General features: G+C 39.8%; 1 protein-coding gene across 1 annotated transcript; it reads right to left on the bottom strand.

Moving 5' to 3' along the window:
• Window positions 1-17,588: 17,588 nt before the first annotated feature.
• Window positions 17,589-18,359, bottom strand: olig1 (oligodendrocyte transcription factor 1). Its single transcript, XM_062432247.1, has one exon. It carries the CDS (start codon window positions 18,357-18,359, stop codon window positions 17,589-17,591), a length of 771 nt encoding a protein of 256 aa, XP_062288231.1.
• Between the last annotated feature and the right edge of the window lie 932 nt (window positions 18,360-19,291).

Genomic DNA, 19,291 nt, shown 5'->3' with positions numbered 1-19,291 from the left:
TTCCAGTTGACTTTTAATAATGTTGTCAGATCATACTTCAATTAAAAGCTCTGTACAACAGCTCATTTCCCTTTTTCCTGTTCTGATGATAGCCTGCCAGAATTTACTGTAATTGGTCCAAGAATCTGAACCATCTAAAATGTTTTCACACTTATATAATTTGACTTTTTTTTTGGTGAAAAATTGATTTGAAGAATATATTATTTTGATATTGGTTGGATGTTTTACAGGATTTGAATAATCGTTCATGATTTGACAAATGTCTTCTTTATATTTTAACCTATTATGTAGGTTGTCTTTAGTGTTTATGTTAGTCTAGATTGGGCGGAGTGATCTACAGTGAAGTCAAGTTTGTTATTGGTGTTATGGCGGCGCCACCACGGTGGCACTTATCTTATTTAAGTGGCACCAGACTGAGACCACCTTTTCATTGGAACAAGGTGTGGTTGTTTAGTCCTGACCATGATCTGTGAGAGGTTTCACACCTGTCATTTTGGTTCAGATCAAACTGAACGCTGGAGAACTGATGGGCCTGAGATCATGACCTGTTGCAAAGACTAGCAGGAAAACACATCGACTGATTTGAACACATTTTAAAAGATATGGCTGGTGATTTTCTATGTTTTCCTATCGTCAACAAATCTCATGTGCAGAGCCCACCAAACAATGAGCTCATCCTACTTACATATTGTCTGTGTATCCGAAACCTGATATATCTTATTCCCCTGTGCCGTAGACCTCCATTGTTGTCCAAAAACTATTAAAAACACATAAATGCAGTGTTTGCTGTAAAAGGAACATCTCTCCTGGAGCCGTTTCTAAGCAAGTAATGGTAACCAAACTCTTCATGAGTTAAGGAACATGTCACCAGGTGCAGCGATGTGGCTCACTGAGATGTCTTTAATCGTTTTTGGACAACAGTGGAGGTCTACAGCACAGAGGAATACAATCTATCAGACTACACACATAATACTTGCAATGTTTGATTGGATCTGCACATCAGATTTCATGACAATAGGAAAAGTATAGAACATTTCCAGAATTATCCTTCTGCACATTGCTCCAAATATTTAGTGTAGTCTTGTTGATATAATCAACTTATGACTGACTGACTATGGGATTAATTCAGTCTTATCAATGGCTTCACCAACATATTTGTATTATTTGTTTCTGTCTTCATTGTACTAATTGACAATGTTTTATTTGGCAGCTGATTTGTGTTCTCGTCATACCGCCCTGCACCATCAAGACAGCAATATGTGATGTTGAGCCTTTGATTGGCTCAGCTGTTTCAGAGAGTGTATTTATTCATCATCACACCCTCTGGTTTATATTCCGCCTCAGTCAGCCCTTTTGCACTTTGCACATTGTACACCACTTCCAACCAAACTATAACTGTTAAACCAAACTTTTTAATATATCTCATATTAGACTTTTTAATTATCTAACTTAACAACAAGGTGTAACCCCCAAATGTATTCGTAGGTCAATACATCCTTTACTTCTCAACCAGCACCCTGCACAGAAAGACTTATCATCAGAGCTCACAGAAGAATGTAGGGGTGAAATATTCCCATTATTACCTAGAACCTGCGATATCAAGCTTCAGCCTTCTCTATGTGTGTTTGCCCAGAAGACGAACAGACATGTTGAAAGTGACACCTCATTCTAAAAGTGTACAGATGGGATCCAACACAAAAGAACTTTGAACCAATTATCATAATCTCTCTCTCTCACACACTCTCTCTCCCTGCGTTTCCCCTCATGATTAAACATGGGAGAGTTAAATCAGACGATTAGCATGCTGTCAGGGAGAAGTCTAACTGCTGTTGTGTTTCACAGTGTGAGAGACAAAGCGCTGGCCTGCACACCGACAAGCCTCCCCGGCCAGCTACAGTAAACTGGTAAACACACGTCTGTTTGGCTCAGCGGGGGATGACAAACACCCGCCGAGGAGGCAGAGATGAGAGGGCGGGAGGATTTGAGGAGATAGCCCATTTTGACTCTTTGGCTTCTGCGTCTCTTGGCGCCGAATGTCCAGAAATCTAGGGCCAAACAAGTTCTTCTGAAAGGTCCCGGCACGACTGCCAAACGGAGAAAGGATGGAGACAGAAGGAAGAGAGAGGAGGGGGGTAAAGGGCAGTTTATTTTAGAGAGGGAGACTGGGCACTCGACTCACCTTCAGTTTGCTTTTTTTAATCTTTAAGGTTGGAGGAGGGAGTACAGGGACACAAGAGGAAGTCCAGCTGAAATAGAATATGAGAAATAAAAAGTAAAGTCAGTAGATGTCATTAAATCATTTGTGTTACAGCAGGTAACATTCATCTAGGTTAGGGTAGGACACGAGTAGTGTCTTTATAATAATGCAATAATACTGTCTTGATATATGAAAATAACGGACAAGCAGTTGCATAGAATGCAATTTCCTCCATTGTGTTTATTTTCACTTCACCTTAATTATGGCAGTTCTTGAGCTCTTAGAATCAAGCACTCAGTTTAATACACATATTTTCAATGATCTCGGTTCTGACTAGGTATACTCAAAGCGGGATTTGACATCAACAGAAATCGCCAAAATAAGCGTGTATAAACTGTTGTAGAATGATTACATCACCTCCAGAGTCAGGTGGGTCCTATCAAAGTCCTACTCTGCAATGGAGACACAACGGCTGAGAGGACTGAGTGAGAGGACCTTCCTGTAAAGTTCTCACCTCCTAAATTATACCTGGAACTTCTTCAATGGAAATGGGAATTATGTCAGTGCTTTGGTCAAGGGTACTTTCTGATGAGGGGAGGTACATTCCAATGGTCCAGGAACTATGTGGAGTTTACTATACTGAGAATAACTGATTGACAATATATCAGTGTAAAGGTATATCAATGTATAGGTATCAATGTACCCAGAATGAGGAAATGTCTTGTTTTGATTATTGACATTCAGAACAAAACCATGTAGTGTATGTTCTGGCTCAGGACATTGAGATAACAAAGATTAGACTGTTATAAATCTATTAAATTGCCTATTTAATAGGCTGATAACGGTCAAATCGGGTGATGGATGATAACAGCCTTCTGAACCTACTACTATGTTAGTAGGCCCTACCAGCCCATATGTTTAGGACTGATGTGTGTTGATAATACCTATCTAATAGCTGATAACAGTGGAATTGGGTGGAGATGAGGGCTGGACAAACCAAAAACAGCCCTGCAGACAGCTGCTACCTTTCACGCATCGTTTTCCCTTTTAACCTCTGTATGTTTCCTTTCCAACAGCCATTTAAATATCAGTAATGTGATGACTGTTGTTGTTGTTGCTGTGTGAAAAAGGGCATTTCTCTCTTTAATTGGTTCCTTCAGATGTCTTAGAAAAGACATTTTTAGTCACTAGTTAGTTCCTGGTACTATTCAGTGAAAAAGGTCCCAAAGTGTCTCTGCATTGCTGTGTACCAACATACATAAATCTAATTTTAATGCCCTCACTCAGTGACATTTGGAGGTCACTGTTGTGCGCCAATGTCTGTCCACTGAAAGACATCTCACTAGAGCTCTCACGGAAGCCGATCGGTCTGGCCGCGAGCCTGCCGCGGCACACTTTGCTGTGCCGTGTAACCATGCCGACAGGATTGGGCCGGGGTCCAGGAAGACAGTCAGCTCTGGAAGCTGTCAGCAGCAGCTCCGTTTGACAGCATGCAAATGTATGCAAATGAAGAGGTCCAGCCATGACACCTGCACACAGGAGGAATGGACCGTGCCCTTCCCAACAGAGGACTCAGGATGGTGGGTGTACTGTCCACACACACACACACATGCTCTACAATTCTTCATTACTCAGAGCCTTTTACTTTTCCACATATTCAGGATAACAGATATTTAAAATTTATAAACCTTATAATCTGTTAAACAGATGGAAACGTACCATCAAAGAACCCCTCCTGCATCTGTTTTCCTAATATTCTTTCTATTGATACACGTGATGTTTTAGTAGTTTGCAAAAAATCCAGAAACATGTGGAAAAGTAGAGAATGCATCATTGTCAAGCTTGTAGCACTTAGATGTTTGGTCAACTTTAATTTATTGGTTCTGTTCTAAAATGTTACCATTATAAATTCAGTTCTGACTAAATCTGAGGCAGAAGTTTGGAGCAGGTGAAGGGCTGATCAGAGTTTTTGATTTAGACAGACGACACCACGTTTTATGTCTTACATCTGCAGTCAGTCAACAGAACTTTTGACCATGAAGACAATATTTAACTGAAAGTAGTTTTAGCTGGTGTGAATATAACAGCTTGTTAATATCCTTGTTAACAACTATACAATTTTAACACATATGCTGATGTTTAGCATGAAGGAGAACGAAGACTGGGTGGAAATTGGAAACATTTGGGGTTTTGTCAAAGTCAGTATTTGTCCTGTGCAGACCATGAATGTCTGTCGAATATTAAATAACAATCCATTCAGTAGTTGAGATATTTCACTCTGCACCAATGTGGTAAACCAACTGACAGGCTGACTGAATGAAATGCTTCCTTTTTTCAGAACTACCTTTGTGTTAGCTTTTGAGTTACCTTGCTTCAGCCACATTTTTCCTGATATCATTAAATTTTGCCTTCCCCCTGATCCATAGAGGAAGGCTGAGCTGTATTATAATAATATAGTCTAATACAGAGTGAGTGGACGACCACCAGCTGCATGTGATGTAAAGGAGGCTGGTTTAACTTTTCTACACTGTTTGGTAATGTGACGTAGGTTGCAGGCTGTAGCTATGATGATCAGATGGCTACAGCTTTGGCTGATTTTTATGATGACACAGTCAATTTTGACCCCAGGCGTTAACTCAAAGATGAGGTGCTTGCATTTAAATGAGGCCTATTGATCATAATTTCCAAAAAAATATGTGTAAAAACTGTGGTAATAAGTTGGAATGAAGTTGGCTAAAAAGGTCTAACACAGAATTGGGTGATAATTGGGTAATAAAATACCTTATGCTTCATAAACAGTCAAACCAAACCAGGTCAACCAACAAAAGTTGCAGGGTCAACAGGAAGACAACAGGAAGGTTAAATAGCATAGACTACATGTAAGTGGTTGAAGCTACTCCTGAGCTCCTGTGGTGTGCGTAATGGAAGCACCAGGTTTGTTGTTAACTGAAGCAGTAAAGAGTAGCCACGGTACAGCTACCATATCTAGATCCATCCAACCACTGCTAGCCCTACTAGCCCCAGCCACAACTCCAACCATAGCTCACCCACAGCCAGGCAGAGCAGCTAAAGCTAGCTGTAAGAGTCCTTTGCTTTTGTCATTTGCTGTTTTCACTGTGTTGACTGAAAACAGTGCACATAAGAAGTACACGTCTTCTATCATAGATTTCTGCTCCTATGATTATTCAGTATCATGGCAGGAAAAAAACAGTGTTTATCAGTGTTCAAGTGCATCCAGGTGAATTTTTCCTTTTATACTGACCTCTAAGGCAGCCCAGCCAACACACGTTCTCCACCTTTTAACTTACGGCGGGGCTTTTTTTTCAAGGCTTCAAAGTAAAGTCATTTAGATTTATTGTTCAATGGGTCAAAATCATGTACCTGCGTGATAAAAATGCACAGCGCTGCTTGGCCTCTCCTCGTTCCTCTGAAGTGTTTTGACTCCTGCGTTGACCCTGCCGGCTGGTTTTGGCATTCCAGCAGGCTGGCAGAGAGGAGGAGTGAGCTGTGGGCCCCAGCAACCCCTGCACACACACACACACGCACAAAAATACACACACACACACACACACACACACACACACACACACACACACACACGCTGTCCTTGGGTGGAGGTGTCCAGGGTTTCTGCTGGTCAGCAGAATGAGAACGGCTGTGTGATGGCACAAGTGTGTCTATGTGTGTGTGTTTTGGAGGGGGTAGCTGTCAGAACAGCCCTGAGTGCGTGTGTGCGTGCGTGTGTGTGTATGTGTGTGTGTGTGTGCGTGTGTGTGTGTGTGTGTGTGTGTGTGTGTGTGTGTGTGTGTGTGTGTGTGCGTGTGTGTGTGTGTGTGTTTTAAAATGAAGTCGAGGTGGGGCAGCCTCAGGGAGGGAGCTGAAGTCTAGTGGCTCCGGTCCAGACCTTGTACCATGTAAAATGACTACACACCCAACCCTTCAAAAACGGGCAAAGATATAACGCACACACACACACACAGACACACACACACACACACACACACACACACACACACACACACACACACACACACATAAACAAAGACTCCCCTTTGCCCTTGGCTGTCTGTGTTGGTGTGTGTGTGAGCAGATGGACAGGTTCATGGACCCCGGGGAAAGAGGAGAAGGGTGTGTTTCTTTTACAGTCACTAAACAACAGACACAACAAGAACTGTTAAATAAGAGCAAACTTTATGTTTGTGTGTACTGACGCGCTGACATACTAAGAGTCTCAGCTAAAGTTCAACATAATATTACATTAAAGTAGCATACTTAACACCCTAATTCCTACCTGCATAAAGTTCATAACTTTAATCATTCTGAACAGATATCATATTCAAAGCAGCTTTAGACAGACAATATTATATATAACATATTGATAGTGTCTTGTTATTGTAAGAGTTTAAAAGAAGAGAAATTCTCTTTTTTCTTCCATAATCCAAATAAATGATATATCTTTAAATTAAAGATTATTTGTTCATTTATGATATATAAGCAGTTTATCTACTTTATTACTTTTTCAAAAGCTAAATATGATCTATGAATGTCTCTCAAAGAGCTGTTTTTTTTTTTTTTTAAAGTAACATTACTAATTACAAATACTTGATTTTTGGGGCCAATGCCGATACGGATATTAGAAAATAAAAAATTATGATATCAATATATCACCCAATAATCTTATGTATATACAGAATATATACGTAAACACACTTTTTTTCAGATGTGGTTACCAAACACAAGCTATGTAATAGATATGTAATGGAGGCTGTGATATTTTACAGTTTAAGAATAAACTTTTTTTAAATGCACTGAAACAGTAAACTTTACTGGGTATTTAATATGTAAATATAAAACTTGATTTAGGAAAAAGGATTAAATATACATAAAATGCGGCCTTTATATCTTTTTTATTAAAATCGACACATATCAGACGACATAAACACTGATACTAATATATGATAGGCCAAAATGGGCCAATGATATCGGTTGACCGATATATTGGTCAGGCTTTATTTGTAATTCTTCTACACAAATCTGCAACATGATTCATAATATTTAAATAATAGGAAAACATGATCTGTTACAACACTTTCAGTATGATTACAATATTATTGAGCATGTATCCAGTCTGTCTTCAGATCTACAGAATGTCATTATACTGCATGTGGAATACATAAGCAGTAAAATATGTGACAGAGAAAACTTAGGTTCTGGAGTTTTTGTTCTCTAAGTATTAAGCAGATAAATTCAGATGTGGAAATTTTTTTTTTTTTTTCGTTTTCTTGTGTTAATTCATCAACATGTCAGGCTGGTGTAGTACTGCTGTTAATGCCAACCTCCCAGTTCTTCTAGTCCCTCTCACTCTCTGTAAATTGACACTTGTAGTGTACTGAAACAGAGAGACACAAACCTTGCAGGACAGAGAAAAAAGCTGATTAAAATCCAACAGCATGCAACGTCTGCAGTATAGAGATTAGAAATCAGAACTGCTGGTATAGTTACTTAATGCAAAGCAAATACTGTGTTTTCATTTATTCACATATAGCTGAATGGAGATAATGTTTCAACCCATACAGAATAAAGACGATTTATTTAATCTCCAGAGCTTGTTGCAGCATCACTCATCAGTGTGAAAAAGGTGAAATGAGAATCCTCCTCTGCGTTTCTCTCGCTTTGCGCTGCCCCTGATGATTGATGACTCCACACACAGCCAGTGTTTGCCTTCTTCAGACCACTCTACCCTCTCATATGGAGAAGATATTTATGGGTTTGCTGAGCACTTAAAAACTGAGGAGACTCTCATGTCCCTTCCAGTCAAAAAACGTCAATTACGGATGCAAGAAATAGTTCAAATATTCCTAATAAATGGAATTCATACAGCTTGTTTATAGTGCATTTTGAATTATGGTAGATTATGGTCTCAAATGCAATATATTATACATTTTCATTTTTACATACAAATTTGAATGACAAATTTTTTATTAAGAAAAAATGTTTTATGAGTTGTTAAAAATTTGGAAGACTGACACAGAATTCCATTTTTATTGGACATACAAAGACTTTTTTTTTTTTTTTTGATATTTCATAAATGTTCTACCAGCTCCCTCCTGCTCCTAATCTGGGCCATGTGCACTCATGCAGCAGTAACGGTGAAAAACTAACCCGTCTCTGGGAGCACAATGGCGGTTGCCCCCCCCCCCTCGCCCCTCAGACTCCCCACATAGACGTTGCTGTCTGACAAGCCCGCCTGCCAAACAACTCAATTAAGCAGAAAAGGAGGCAAGAAAGAGGAGCCCAAACAGAGGAGCAAAAGAAAGGAAGGGAAGAAAGAAGACAGGAAAACAGAGGAGGGCGAGGGCTGGTGGCTGTCAGGCCTTGGTCGACACCCGGCCGCCGTTTGGTGAGAAGCGTCAGAAAAGACAAAACGGGGAGAAAAGACAACTGATCTGTGATGTGTTAACTGGAATTCCTGCTTCCAAGGCCACCGAGGGTTCAGAGGGCAAACTGAGGGCCAGGGGGTTCATTACCACAGCGACACACATGCACACACACACATTTAAAGGACTACTCCAACTTTTTTCTGCATGTTTTAACCTGTTTTCAATAACTGCTGTCCACTTTACAAAGACTCTTATGACGGTGGTAGTGATTCCTCAATGTGCTTTCCCACTCAACAGGTGTTCTACATACTCCATTCATTGCAGTGCAGTATGAAAATCAACTTGTAGAGTGTGGAAATGAACTAAAAATGCACAAAACAAAACAAAAAGTATCAGTTGCTTCTTTCTTCCTGCTTTAAACAGCGTCCAGTGACACAGAAGTAATGCACTTGTTAGCAGTTGTGTATCCTGCTGCCCACTGGTCAACACCAAGAGAGCAGTGTGTGTGTGTGTGTGTGTGTTGGATCATGTTATATGCAGCTCAGTCCAGAGAAAGATGGGCTTCAATCTGATTTGCACTTGTGGTCTCGGGGCTGAAAACATAAAGTAAGCATCTCCATAAAGGTGTGATGGAAATACCTGATTGTCTTTGTATGAAAGTTCATGCTTCATCTACACTGTGCAGTATGTGTGAGACATGTGATGATATGAAACCACATCATGATAGTCTCCTACTTTTGCTGTGGATCTCTCATTTAATATTTTGTATTAGAATATGAAGGTGCAGCAGACTAACAGGGTTGTCTATAACTAAAAAAGTTCACTATTTAATATACACTGCATCCTGCCTTCTGCACATTGCATCATGGTCTAATTTACAGAGGTTCAGTGATATGGAATGTGTTGCCATCTCAATTTTTTTTCTCCAACATATTTTTATTGGCTTTTTTTCAGATGTTAACAGGCACAAAATGACACAGCAACAAAGAAAAATAATAATGATAATACGATAAATTTAAATAAACAAGAGAAAAACAGGCAGTTAAAGAAAATGTAATTAATATCAACTGAATTAGTTTTCCATTGAGATAAAAAAAAAAAACTAAACAAAAAACACTGAGATAGAAAGAGGACCAGAAATAAGTGTTACTTATTCATGTAAACTCATATTCAGATGGGTGTGGGAGTTAGGAGCTTGGCTTGAATATAGTATATATGGCCGAGCAGCCATATATTGTGAGTCGCAATTTCTCAAATTTGAGATGTTGCATCACCTCCTTGCATCCACTGAGTCCAACTGCCATCTCAATTTTTTAATTTAGCACCTACAAATTTAAAGAAAGCTGTAAAAGTTTTGTTTCTATCACAGCAATGATATCTTTATGGATTATCTTTGTAAACTACTGTACCAACTCATCCTAATTTAAGTTTTCTTCATTGAATTGTACAGCATATATGAAAACTGCTAATTTGTGGAATCTTAATCTTAATTTTGACCTTTCTTTTAATAATCTTAGTTTTCTCTTTTTTCTTTGATTAATGTAACCCTTGCACTGGAGAGTGTCTATATTAAGCCCCCCTGAGGTTTTTTTGCACTTCTCCATCACATCTTAAGTTGCTTATATGTATATAATCTTTACTCTTTGTATATGTGTAAACTAATAAAAATCATGGGACAGGCTAGGAATAATCAGAGCAAAATGAGCTCAGTGGCAATTCACTGCAGAGTGAAACACTTATATTAATAATGTATAAAAAGAAGAACAATCACATGATGCTTTTAAGGCAGACAGATGAAGCTGAATGGGGCCTTGTGGTTTTAATACTTTAAAGTATAAAATAGAATGCTATAATACATTCATAAGTCACGCAAATCACACATTTGGGGGTCACTAAAACAAATTGTTAAAACATTAGAACCTCCTGTGTTACTCTACTCTGACCAATCCTGAATACAATCACTTCTGTAGTTCTCAAGGCCTCCTGTTGTCTTCCCATCGACTGTGCAACTTTTGCCCTCATGGGTCAAATCCGACCCAGTTTGGTTTGACTGTAAATAGAGCATAAGGCTTCATTTCAACTTACTACCACAGGTTTTACACATATTGTTGGAAATGATGGTCAATAGGCCTCATTTAAATGAAAGTATGCCTCATTTTTGAGATAACACCTGTTGTCTTCCCTGCTCAAAACTTGACCCGGTCTGGTTTGACTGTTGATTAAGCATAAGGCTTCATTCCAAATTACTACCACATTATTCAACAGGCCTCATTTAAATGAAGCTACAGTATACCTCATCTTTCAGTAAAGCCTGTTGTCCTCGGGCCAAAATTGTTCCCTTTTTTTCTAGTGTCTTAATGTATTTCACTATTGTCACTTTCTCTTGTACTTAAGTAGCTTTTAATAGATTTTAAATAGTTCTTATCTGTATTTCTTTTATTTTTTGTTATAAATAAGTTTAATAAGTTTCTCTAAAATAAACACATTTAGTAGTGATGGCATCATACTTTGTGTCACTATGTGTTTGCTGTTTATTAGCAACTGGGGAATCAACCCCAGTTGCTATCAGCACTATTAACACAATAATTAATCAATTATCCCATCTTTTCAGCGTATAATCAGCCCTGAATCACCTCCAAACCGAATCATTTGCAAAGCTCATTTCAGATTTTGTAAAGACAATACGTCTCCTGTGACCACACACACATCTCAGCGCGTCTTTTAGCCGGTGGATTGGGGTAATGAGGTGACGGTTTGACGGCGGCCTGTAAAGTTGTAATGAGGGCCTGCGGTGTGAATAGGACAGAGGGGCTGGAATGGGTGGGAGAGAACACGATGCTTAATGAGCGGGCCGGCGGGACTCAGCAGTAACCCCGTTGTATTGGTTCGGTCTGAGAAAAAAGGAGGAGGGGGGGGGATTTCAGGGTGGGACAGCACAGGAGGGCATGATGTTATTTAGGGAGGGAATGAATAAAAGCTGAGTTCGAAAGTAAATGGGGGTCCTGACCAGCCCCTGTGCTCTTGCTCATTGTGGAGATGAAATTTATGGCTCAGGACTTCCTAAGCCAAGGACTCCCCACGTTGACTGGTTAAGTGCTATGAAACAGTACAACAAAGGCTGGAGGCAAACAGCACTCGGAGATGAGAGGCTGCAGGAGAGGGACAGTGCAAGACAATGTGCAGGATAGCAGAGCGGGACGGTGGAGTTTGAGGCAACACACCGAATCCCACTGAAATCTAGATGGATAAGTGAGGAAATAATGGCTCTTCTCTATATACTGTGGTGCAACTTTTGCCTTTTGGGAAATTGGACTCTTTGAGCCTTTCTGCATTGAGTATTGGAACAAAGCTCTGCCCCCACTGACTCTGTACAGTTGATGATTTACTGAATGGTCAAAATGTTTTACCTCCTATGCTAGTTCAACAAGGTGCAACTTTGTGTGCAAGTGAAGAATACCACAACACATAGCGCAGTGGGTTAGGGTTAGGGGTTGTGTTCTTTGTCCAGTCAGCTTCAGTCTTTTATTACACTTAGACAATCAGCCACCAACGACATCACCAGAAGAGAATGCCGATGTTAGATGATTCTGACAAAACTCTGCTCCACCACAAACCAGAGACTTCCCCATGATGTAACGTACAGAAGGCAGAGTGTAGGGCATATCAGTTCATTCTCTGCACATTTATATTCTAATAAAATATATTAAATCAGAGATCCACAGCAAAAGTAGGAGACTCTCAGAAGGGCAGTCACACCAGATGAACATCTTCACTTGGGTCCTGTAAAGTTACACAAACCAAATCATGACTCCATGCCAGTTTTTTAGGCGTTAGGGGTCACAGTGTCAACATGGAAGTAGTGTAGTACATAGCATTACTGTGTTGACAGAGTATTTGTGTATATAATGATGTGCACATGGAGTTTGGTGGATGTAAGCTTGCAATAACAGCACGAGCACGTTGTGTCTAAATCAGATTTACTGATTACTTGGACCAGTTTAGTTTTCTTTCTACAGTATATATTATATATATTCAACTAAAACACATAGATAAAGTTAACCCTTTCATGCATGAATTATGATCACCTCAGTCAGGATTGTTTTTATTTCTCTTTAGGCATAAAAAAAAGTAATTTTTCAGAGTTTTTCACATGTCCAATCAGGTGGACAGCATGCGTTTGAGGTTTAAATGTACAAAAAAGTGAATCAAATGATATATTATGCGGAAACTATACAATAACATTGCTGTTAAACTAATGTGTTCACATTTTTAACATCTTGATTACTCTTAAATGCAATGAAATAACATTGAACCTTGCTCCTGACTTCTCAAGGCACTGTGCTTGACCTCTACAAAATATAAAGACAGTAACTCATATAGTGGAACTAATCTGTGTTTTTATTACCAAAATCTGCAAATGACATTATAATAACATAAATCAACTGATTAACAACCAAAAAAGTTACTGCAGATGAAGTGGTAGTGTATGGGACCATTGTGGTTGCAGCTATGCCATCGAAAACTATGAATATATAAGAAAAAACAGCTTTTGAATAGCTGTCCACTGTAGTGACCGCTATGCGTTAAAGGGTCAAGGACAGATAGTGGTGATGGTTAATAAATATATGACCATGACTATCCAAAACTTTAATATATCCAAAACAGTTTTATCCTCATAAGACACATAAAACATTCTAGACTGTGGAAAAGAGGGACAAGGACTGACTTAAACCTCAGTCACATCTGACAGGTGAGCCGTGTTGTTCTGAAACCTTAATGACTGATTCTATTTGCCAACATGGAAGCTAATGTAAGGTAATGTAAGCTAGCTCATGAGAGTCGGCCCAAACACCAAGGTTACGTTTAAATGATGCCACCTAAATGTTCATTTCTCATGTTTGAAGTCCTAAAGGTGCACGAAAATTTGCACATTTGTCAGACCTGATGAAAAATGTTATATTATATGGGTTGCGGAAATGAGCATGTCAAAACGGCTCTACGGCGCCCCCTACGCAATTTAAGAAAATTGAGCCCCTCACTCCAGATTCATGTAGACGAATGAAATTGAATATGCATATATATCCTGTAAAGACACACAACAAGTCTCTTGGAGCCATACCTTAAGTCCAACAGGATGTCTGCCTTTTGATTCAAATGTTTGATTTTGGTGCCTTTTTCACCATTTTCGCCATTTTCGCCATTTCCACACCTCGTACTTTAACAAACCCCGATTTAATCTGACTGACTTCATACTTGCTCAATGTCATCTTAAAAACTTGGAGATGAAAAGTTGTCAAAATCTTTTGCCTCTGTTATACCTGACCAGAGTGGCAATGCAGCCAATTTCAATGTTTTGCCATAAAACAGCTTGGGGGAGCGAGGGTCCAGTCAATGCTGCTTGCTGCTTTAATTTATTTTTTCTTCATAGCTGCAGCAAAAAAGAAGGAACACAGAATTTACTGATAAATCAATCAATAAATAACTGCCTCAAAGTGAGAGATGCAAAGAGATACAGGATAAAATGAAAGGAAATAACAGATACATGTTGAAATGATGCCACAAGTGTTCATTTATCATTATTATACCTTTTCTGATTTCCAACTAATTACATTTAAGCTTATTATCATTTATTCATATCATATTTCTTTTTTTTGGGCTGTGTCTATCATATTCTTCTACACCTCTGTCCTGTCACATGTATCCAGCTGTGCGAGGATTACATTTCATCCACCTCAATGACACTTCTTACCTGGTTAAAGAAAAGATGGAGAACAGTTGTATTGTTAAAGAAAACAATGACACAGCTTTTAGATCTACTATTACTTTAACGAGAGTAAAAGAAACCATTCAGTTCTTAAATCTGCTGATCCAACCAAAGTGTCCACATTCTGGCCGTTGTCCACAGTGAATGTGTGTGTGTGTGTGTGTGTGTGTGTGTGTGTGTGTGTGTGTGTGTGTGTGTGTGTGTGTGTGTGTGTGTGTGTGTGTGTGTGTGTGTGTGTGTGTTCGCACATTGTCTTACAACCTCTCTTCGCCCCATTGAACAACAGTGATGAAATGGAGATGAGTTAAAGTGCTAACACAAAGACTGACCAGACCCCTGCGTCGCTGCAACAATGACACCACCAAACACGAGAAAGTGAGAGCCTCTTAGAGAAAACAGAGAAAAGACCGGAGAATGAGAGGGGGGAGAAATTAAGGAGCCCCAACTTGAAAAAAAAAAGAAAGAAAGAAAAAGAAGAGAGAGAGAGAGAGAGAGAGGAGAGAAAGAAAAGGCTGAACCGTCCTGAGAGCAGGAGGAAATGGATGGTGGGTAAAGGTAGCAGAATAGAGAGCAACCAGAGAGAAAATAGCAAGGTAGTTAATCCCTCCAGAGATATAAAGCAGCTATATGTAAATGAAAGCCGTGAAGTTTGGCCATCTTACTTTGATCTGTGAAACGGGCTCTCCTTCCCCCCTCCTCCCCTCCTCCTCCTCCCCTCCTTCACTCTCGCCCTCTTCTCCTCCTTCCTTTTTTCCTTGTAAGAAAATCAAGCCTTATTTAGCTTAATCTCACTTAATGGTATCCAGCTCCTCTTTTGTCCTTCCTGATGCTAACAGATTCCCTTCCTTTCACTCACCACTATTCACATATCTACCCTCCATAATCCTCTTATTACGGGGTAGCAATTATTTTGAGTATTTTATCAGCATTATGATTATGATTATTTTCATTATTATTATTCATGCAGGCCATGCTAAGGGCCAGGTTGTGGCTGAGAATATCCTCCCCTCCCTACCAGCGCCTCTTATTCTCACTCAGAATGAAGCTGCCTGCTTTATTCCAGAGGGGCGGCGAGTTTGCAGAAGTGAACCCCATTCAGGGAGACACATTTTCTGGGCGTTTGAACATATTGTGGAGTGAGTGTAATGAGTAGCGGCCAAATCACCCGTCCTGGCTCCTTAACACAGAGAAACATCAAGAATTTGAGAATGGAGGAGAGAGAGGGGGCTAATAATCAAAAGGCCTCCTTTCGGCGGAGCAGTAATTACACGGGTGGGTTTTGATCTTTTGCTTGTTGGAGAGATGAATGGAGAAAGGGGGGGGGGGGGGGGAGATGAGGACTGTTTCACTATTTTTGGGGTGGCATGAAGGGTGGAAGAAGCTTTTCAGTTCAGCATCTCGTAAGCGTCTGAAGTATATCATAAATTATTGAGGTGCACATGGCGCGACACGAGAAGTTTGCCCCCCATTCATTTTCTATGGGACGTAAGTGAATCACCTCACCAAAGTATTGTGGGATAGCGGGCGATGTGGGATTGATCCGCGACATGAGAAGAGAAACATTGAGGTGATTCACTAAAAAAAAAGAAGCCTGATTCAGCAGTGAAGCAGGAGGGTTAAATGTCTGTGGAGGAGAAGAACATTGTCTTATCCTCTAAGAATTCTCTTTTTTTATGTCCGTCCCCTTCAAGATTACACACAGAAATAAATAAGTGTTGCTTGACACTAAGTCGCCTCAAAGATTTTTTGGGGGGAAAGTAGTCTGCTGCTTATTTACACACGAGAAAGCTAAGTGCTACACTCATGAGCATTGACAACATGCTGTATAGTGACACAGGTGGAAAGATATCAAGGATTGGTCAATTGACAGAAAATTAATTAATAAGCAAATATTTTGATAATCGATAAATGTTCGAATCCCTTTTTAATCAAAAGTGGCAAAATCGTGCTGGTTTTGCCTTCTCAAGTGTGATGATGTAATGCCTTTCATTTTCATATATGATATATATTTTCCATCATTTTGTTGACAAAGCAATGAATCCAAAAATCACCTATGATACACTTTCAACAGTACTATCTTGCTGTTTTCAGTTAGTATACATGAAATGAATCTATCTAATTTTTTTGTTTTTTTTAAGTAAGCATTTTTAATTGAGTACACATACTTTTTGTCACTTAATCAGAGTGAAGACATTATGTTTAAACCTTTATTTACAAGTATTGCTGAGAACATTTCTCTCTTTTTAAAAAACCAACACTTACACACACATTCACACCTGGAAGCTGCCCAGAGTTAAACCTGAACTCACTACCCCCACATACACAGTAGTGTGTATGATGGAAGTGGGGCAATGTTCTTTTTTCGCATAATTTTTCAACAACCGTCTGACTGACACACACTCCTATGCTCTCTCTTTCTCTCATTCACACACACAAACACACACATAGTAAAATACATTCATTTGAACATTCAAACTAGGGCATAGCTAAAAAAAATGTGGGCTTCCTGAGAGAATATTGCTGTGGGCCAAAGAATTTCTCTTTAATATAAAACACTTCAAGTTATGAAAAAACGTTCTCTGTTATTGTAAAGTAAGATTTTAACGCTCAAAAACTGCTTCATCAGGTCTGTGTAGTTTGGTAATATCAGCAGGTAATCAAAGAACTGTTATTAAATTCACGTATTGCTCAATTCTGATTTGTGCCTTTTTTTTCCAGCTGTCTACCTTAAACCAATGAGATGAGCAAAGACAAAAACACAAATAAAGGAATTGGAACAGGTTTCCAACAGAGTATGATGTGTTTATGTGGGACTCATATTAAAAGGTTGATTTAGTGAGTAGGTTTTCAAAGCATTGAAATTGTCGCCATCTTCTACGCAATAGGCTACAACACTGCAGTCAAACGCACTCATGCATACTGTCATTACAGTTCACACTTCATATGCAAAGACACTTTAAACAAGAATAATCAAAGCAGTCACTTGTTTCTCTGTCTCCAACGTAAAGATGTAATAAAATGCAATTGATTATTATATTTACTTCATTAAGAAATTCTCTTATAAAATACAGAATAGATATATAAAGTTTAAAAATATTTAAAGATAAGCGTAAGTAATACCAGTTATAGTTATATAAACATGTTAAAAATGTTAGAAAAATAAGAATTCATATGAAAAATGTTGCATACATGTAAAAGTCATCAAGTCCATTCCTCAGAAATCCACTTCAACGTTAACTTCAAGGTGTCACTTTGGAAATCTGGGAGCCGGAGCGGAGTGACTGAATCTGGGCAGTCTGCAGACTCCACAGGGGCACAGGGGCCCTCCTGAGGGCCCTGCCGCGCTCCACTGCACAGGGGCCAGTGAGGCCTCCATTGGGCCCGGAGACAGCAGTGGACATTTACCAGCAGGGGATGATGAAGTGGAGGAAGAAGATGAGGAGGCTGCTGAGGTGAGGAGGGACTCCTGGGTGAGGAGGAGCTGACTGGGGCCGGAGATGAGGGGCCACCCTCCTGTGAGCAGCAACCGGGGGACCGGCCCTGTGTTCACCCCCATGCCGACGCTCACCTCCCCTAGTAGCCGCCTCATCTCCTGCAGAGATGAACCCAGGAGCAGGATGTAGTTCCTGGCCAGGACCAAGGTGGAAATTTTTGAGAGCCTACGGCCTGGAGGAGCACCTGCCTGGTGGGTCTGCAGGGGGGAAGCAGAAGAAGGTGAGGAGGCATAAGGCACCATGACCTCGCGAAGGGCGTCCATGGCGATGTTCAGGTCCTGCATCCGTTTCCTCTCCCGGCTGTTGATCTTCCTCCTGAGCTCCTGCTGCTCTTCAGGGCTCAGCTCCCTCTGAGGTTTGGTTGATCTGTGGCCATCCTGGAGGCCAAGCATGGGCGAAGGATTCAGCCGGGAGCTGAGGTTGAAGCCCGGGGGGCAGTGGGGTAAGTCCTGGACAGACCCGGGGCCACATAGAGGTAAAGGCTGCTCCTGGGCCCTAATCATGGGGTTTGACAGCACATTCATAGTCTCAGAGGTGCTCTGGTCTTCAGGGTTTCTTCAGCACAAATTCAGTTAACTAATCAATAAAAAAAGCTCTGTAAAAACAAAAATAATTCACTTCTGCTCATTAAAAAATCCACAAACCAGTCATTCCCTCCACCTGTTGATCTTCCTTTTGCTGGCCAAAAATCAGCTATCATCCAGCACAATGACAATGTTTTTACTTTCGGTTTCTTTTGGTGGCCGGCTGCACAAGTGAGTGAGTGAGTGAGAGGTTCCTGGAGTGGCAGCTCAGTTTTAGTTCATTTCCACAGCTGCGTGTGGTGGGACTGACAGCTCACACGTTAGAAAAGTGAGCTAAATGCTCCCCTCACAGACCCCCACCTCAGCTCAACTCCTCCCCAAGACTCGATGTGCTCTTTAGACACACACACACACATACATATACATGGTCGACATTTTAAAATAAAAAAATAAAAAAGGTAGATGATGAATGTATATTAACAGAATCTCATTGTGAATTTTGACAATTTAAGGAAAGATCAGGTGAGATGGTTTGGACAGTGAATTCTGTTTTGAACGTATCATTTCAAGCTGTTCACAAGAACATGTATAAAGCATAAAAGCATAAGACATACAAGCACATTTCAAACACACAATTAACTTATTATTAATTAAATAATTGCTGCTGCTAACTTAGTCAGGCAACTTTTTATAACTTTATTTCCTGATTAAATAAAGTTATTAATAAAACATATACAGGAATTACTATACAGGTATCTATTTTCTATAGACAAACTCAAACTCAAACCAAACAGTCCAAACAGTAAGACATTTCACTTTTTGTCTATTTTAACATTCATCAAATTTAAAACTTTTTTTTTAAAGTTCAAATGTGTCCTAACATCATATTTAATCATTTTTTACATGATTAGAGAGCAAATGTAAAAAGTCAG

Source organism: Scomber scombrus, chromosome 13 (assembly GCF_963691925.1).
Source record: "Scomber scombrus chromosome 13, fScoSco1.1, whole genome shotgun sequence".
NCBI classification, from domain to species: domain Eukaryota; kingdom Metazoa; phylum Chordata; class Actinopteri; order Scombriformes; family Scombridae; genus Scomber; species Scomber scombrus.
This window is presented reverse-complemented; position numbering and strand designations above follow the sequence as displayed.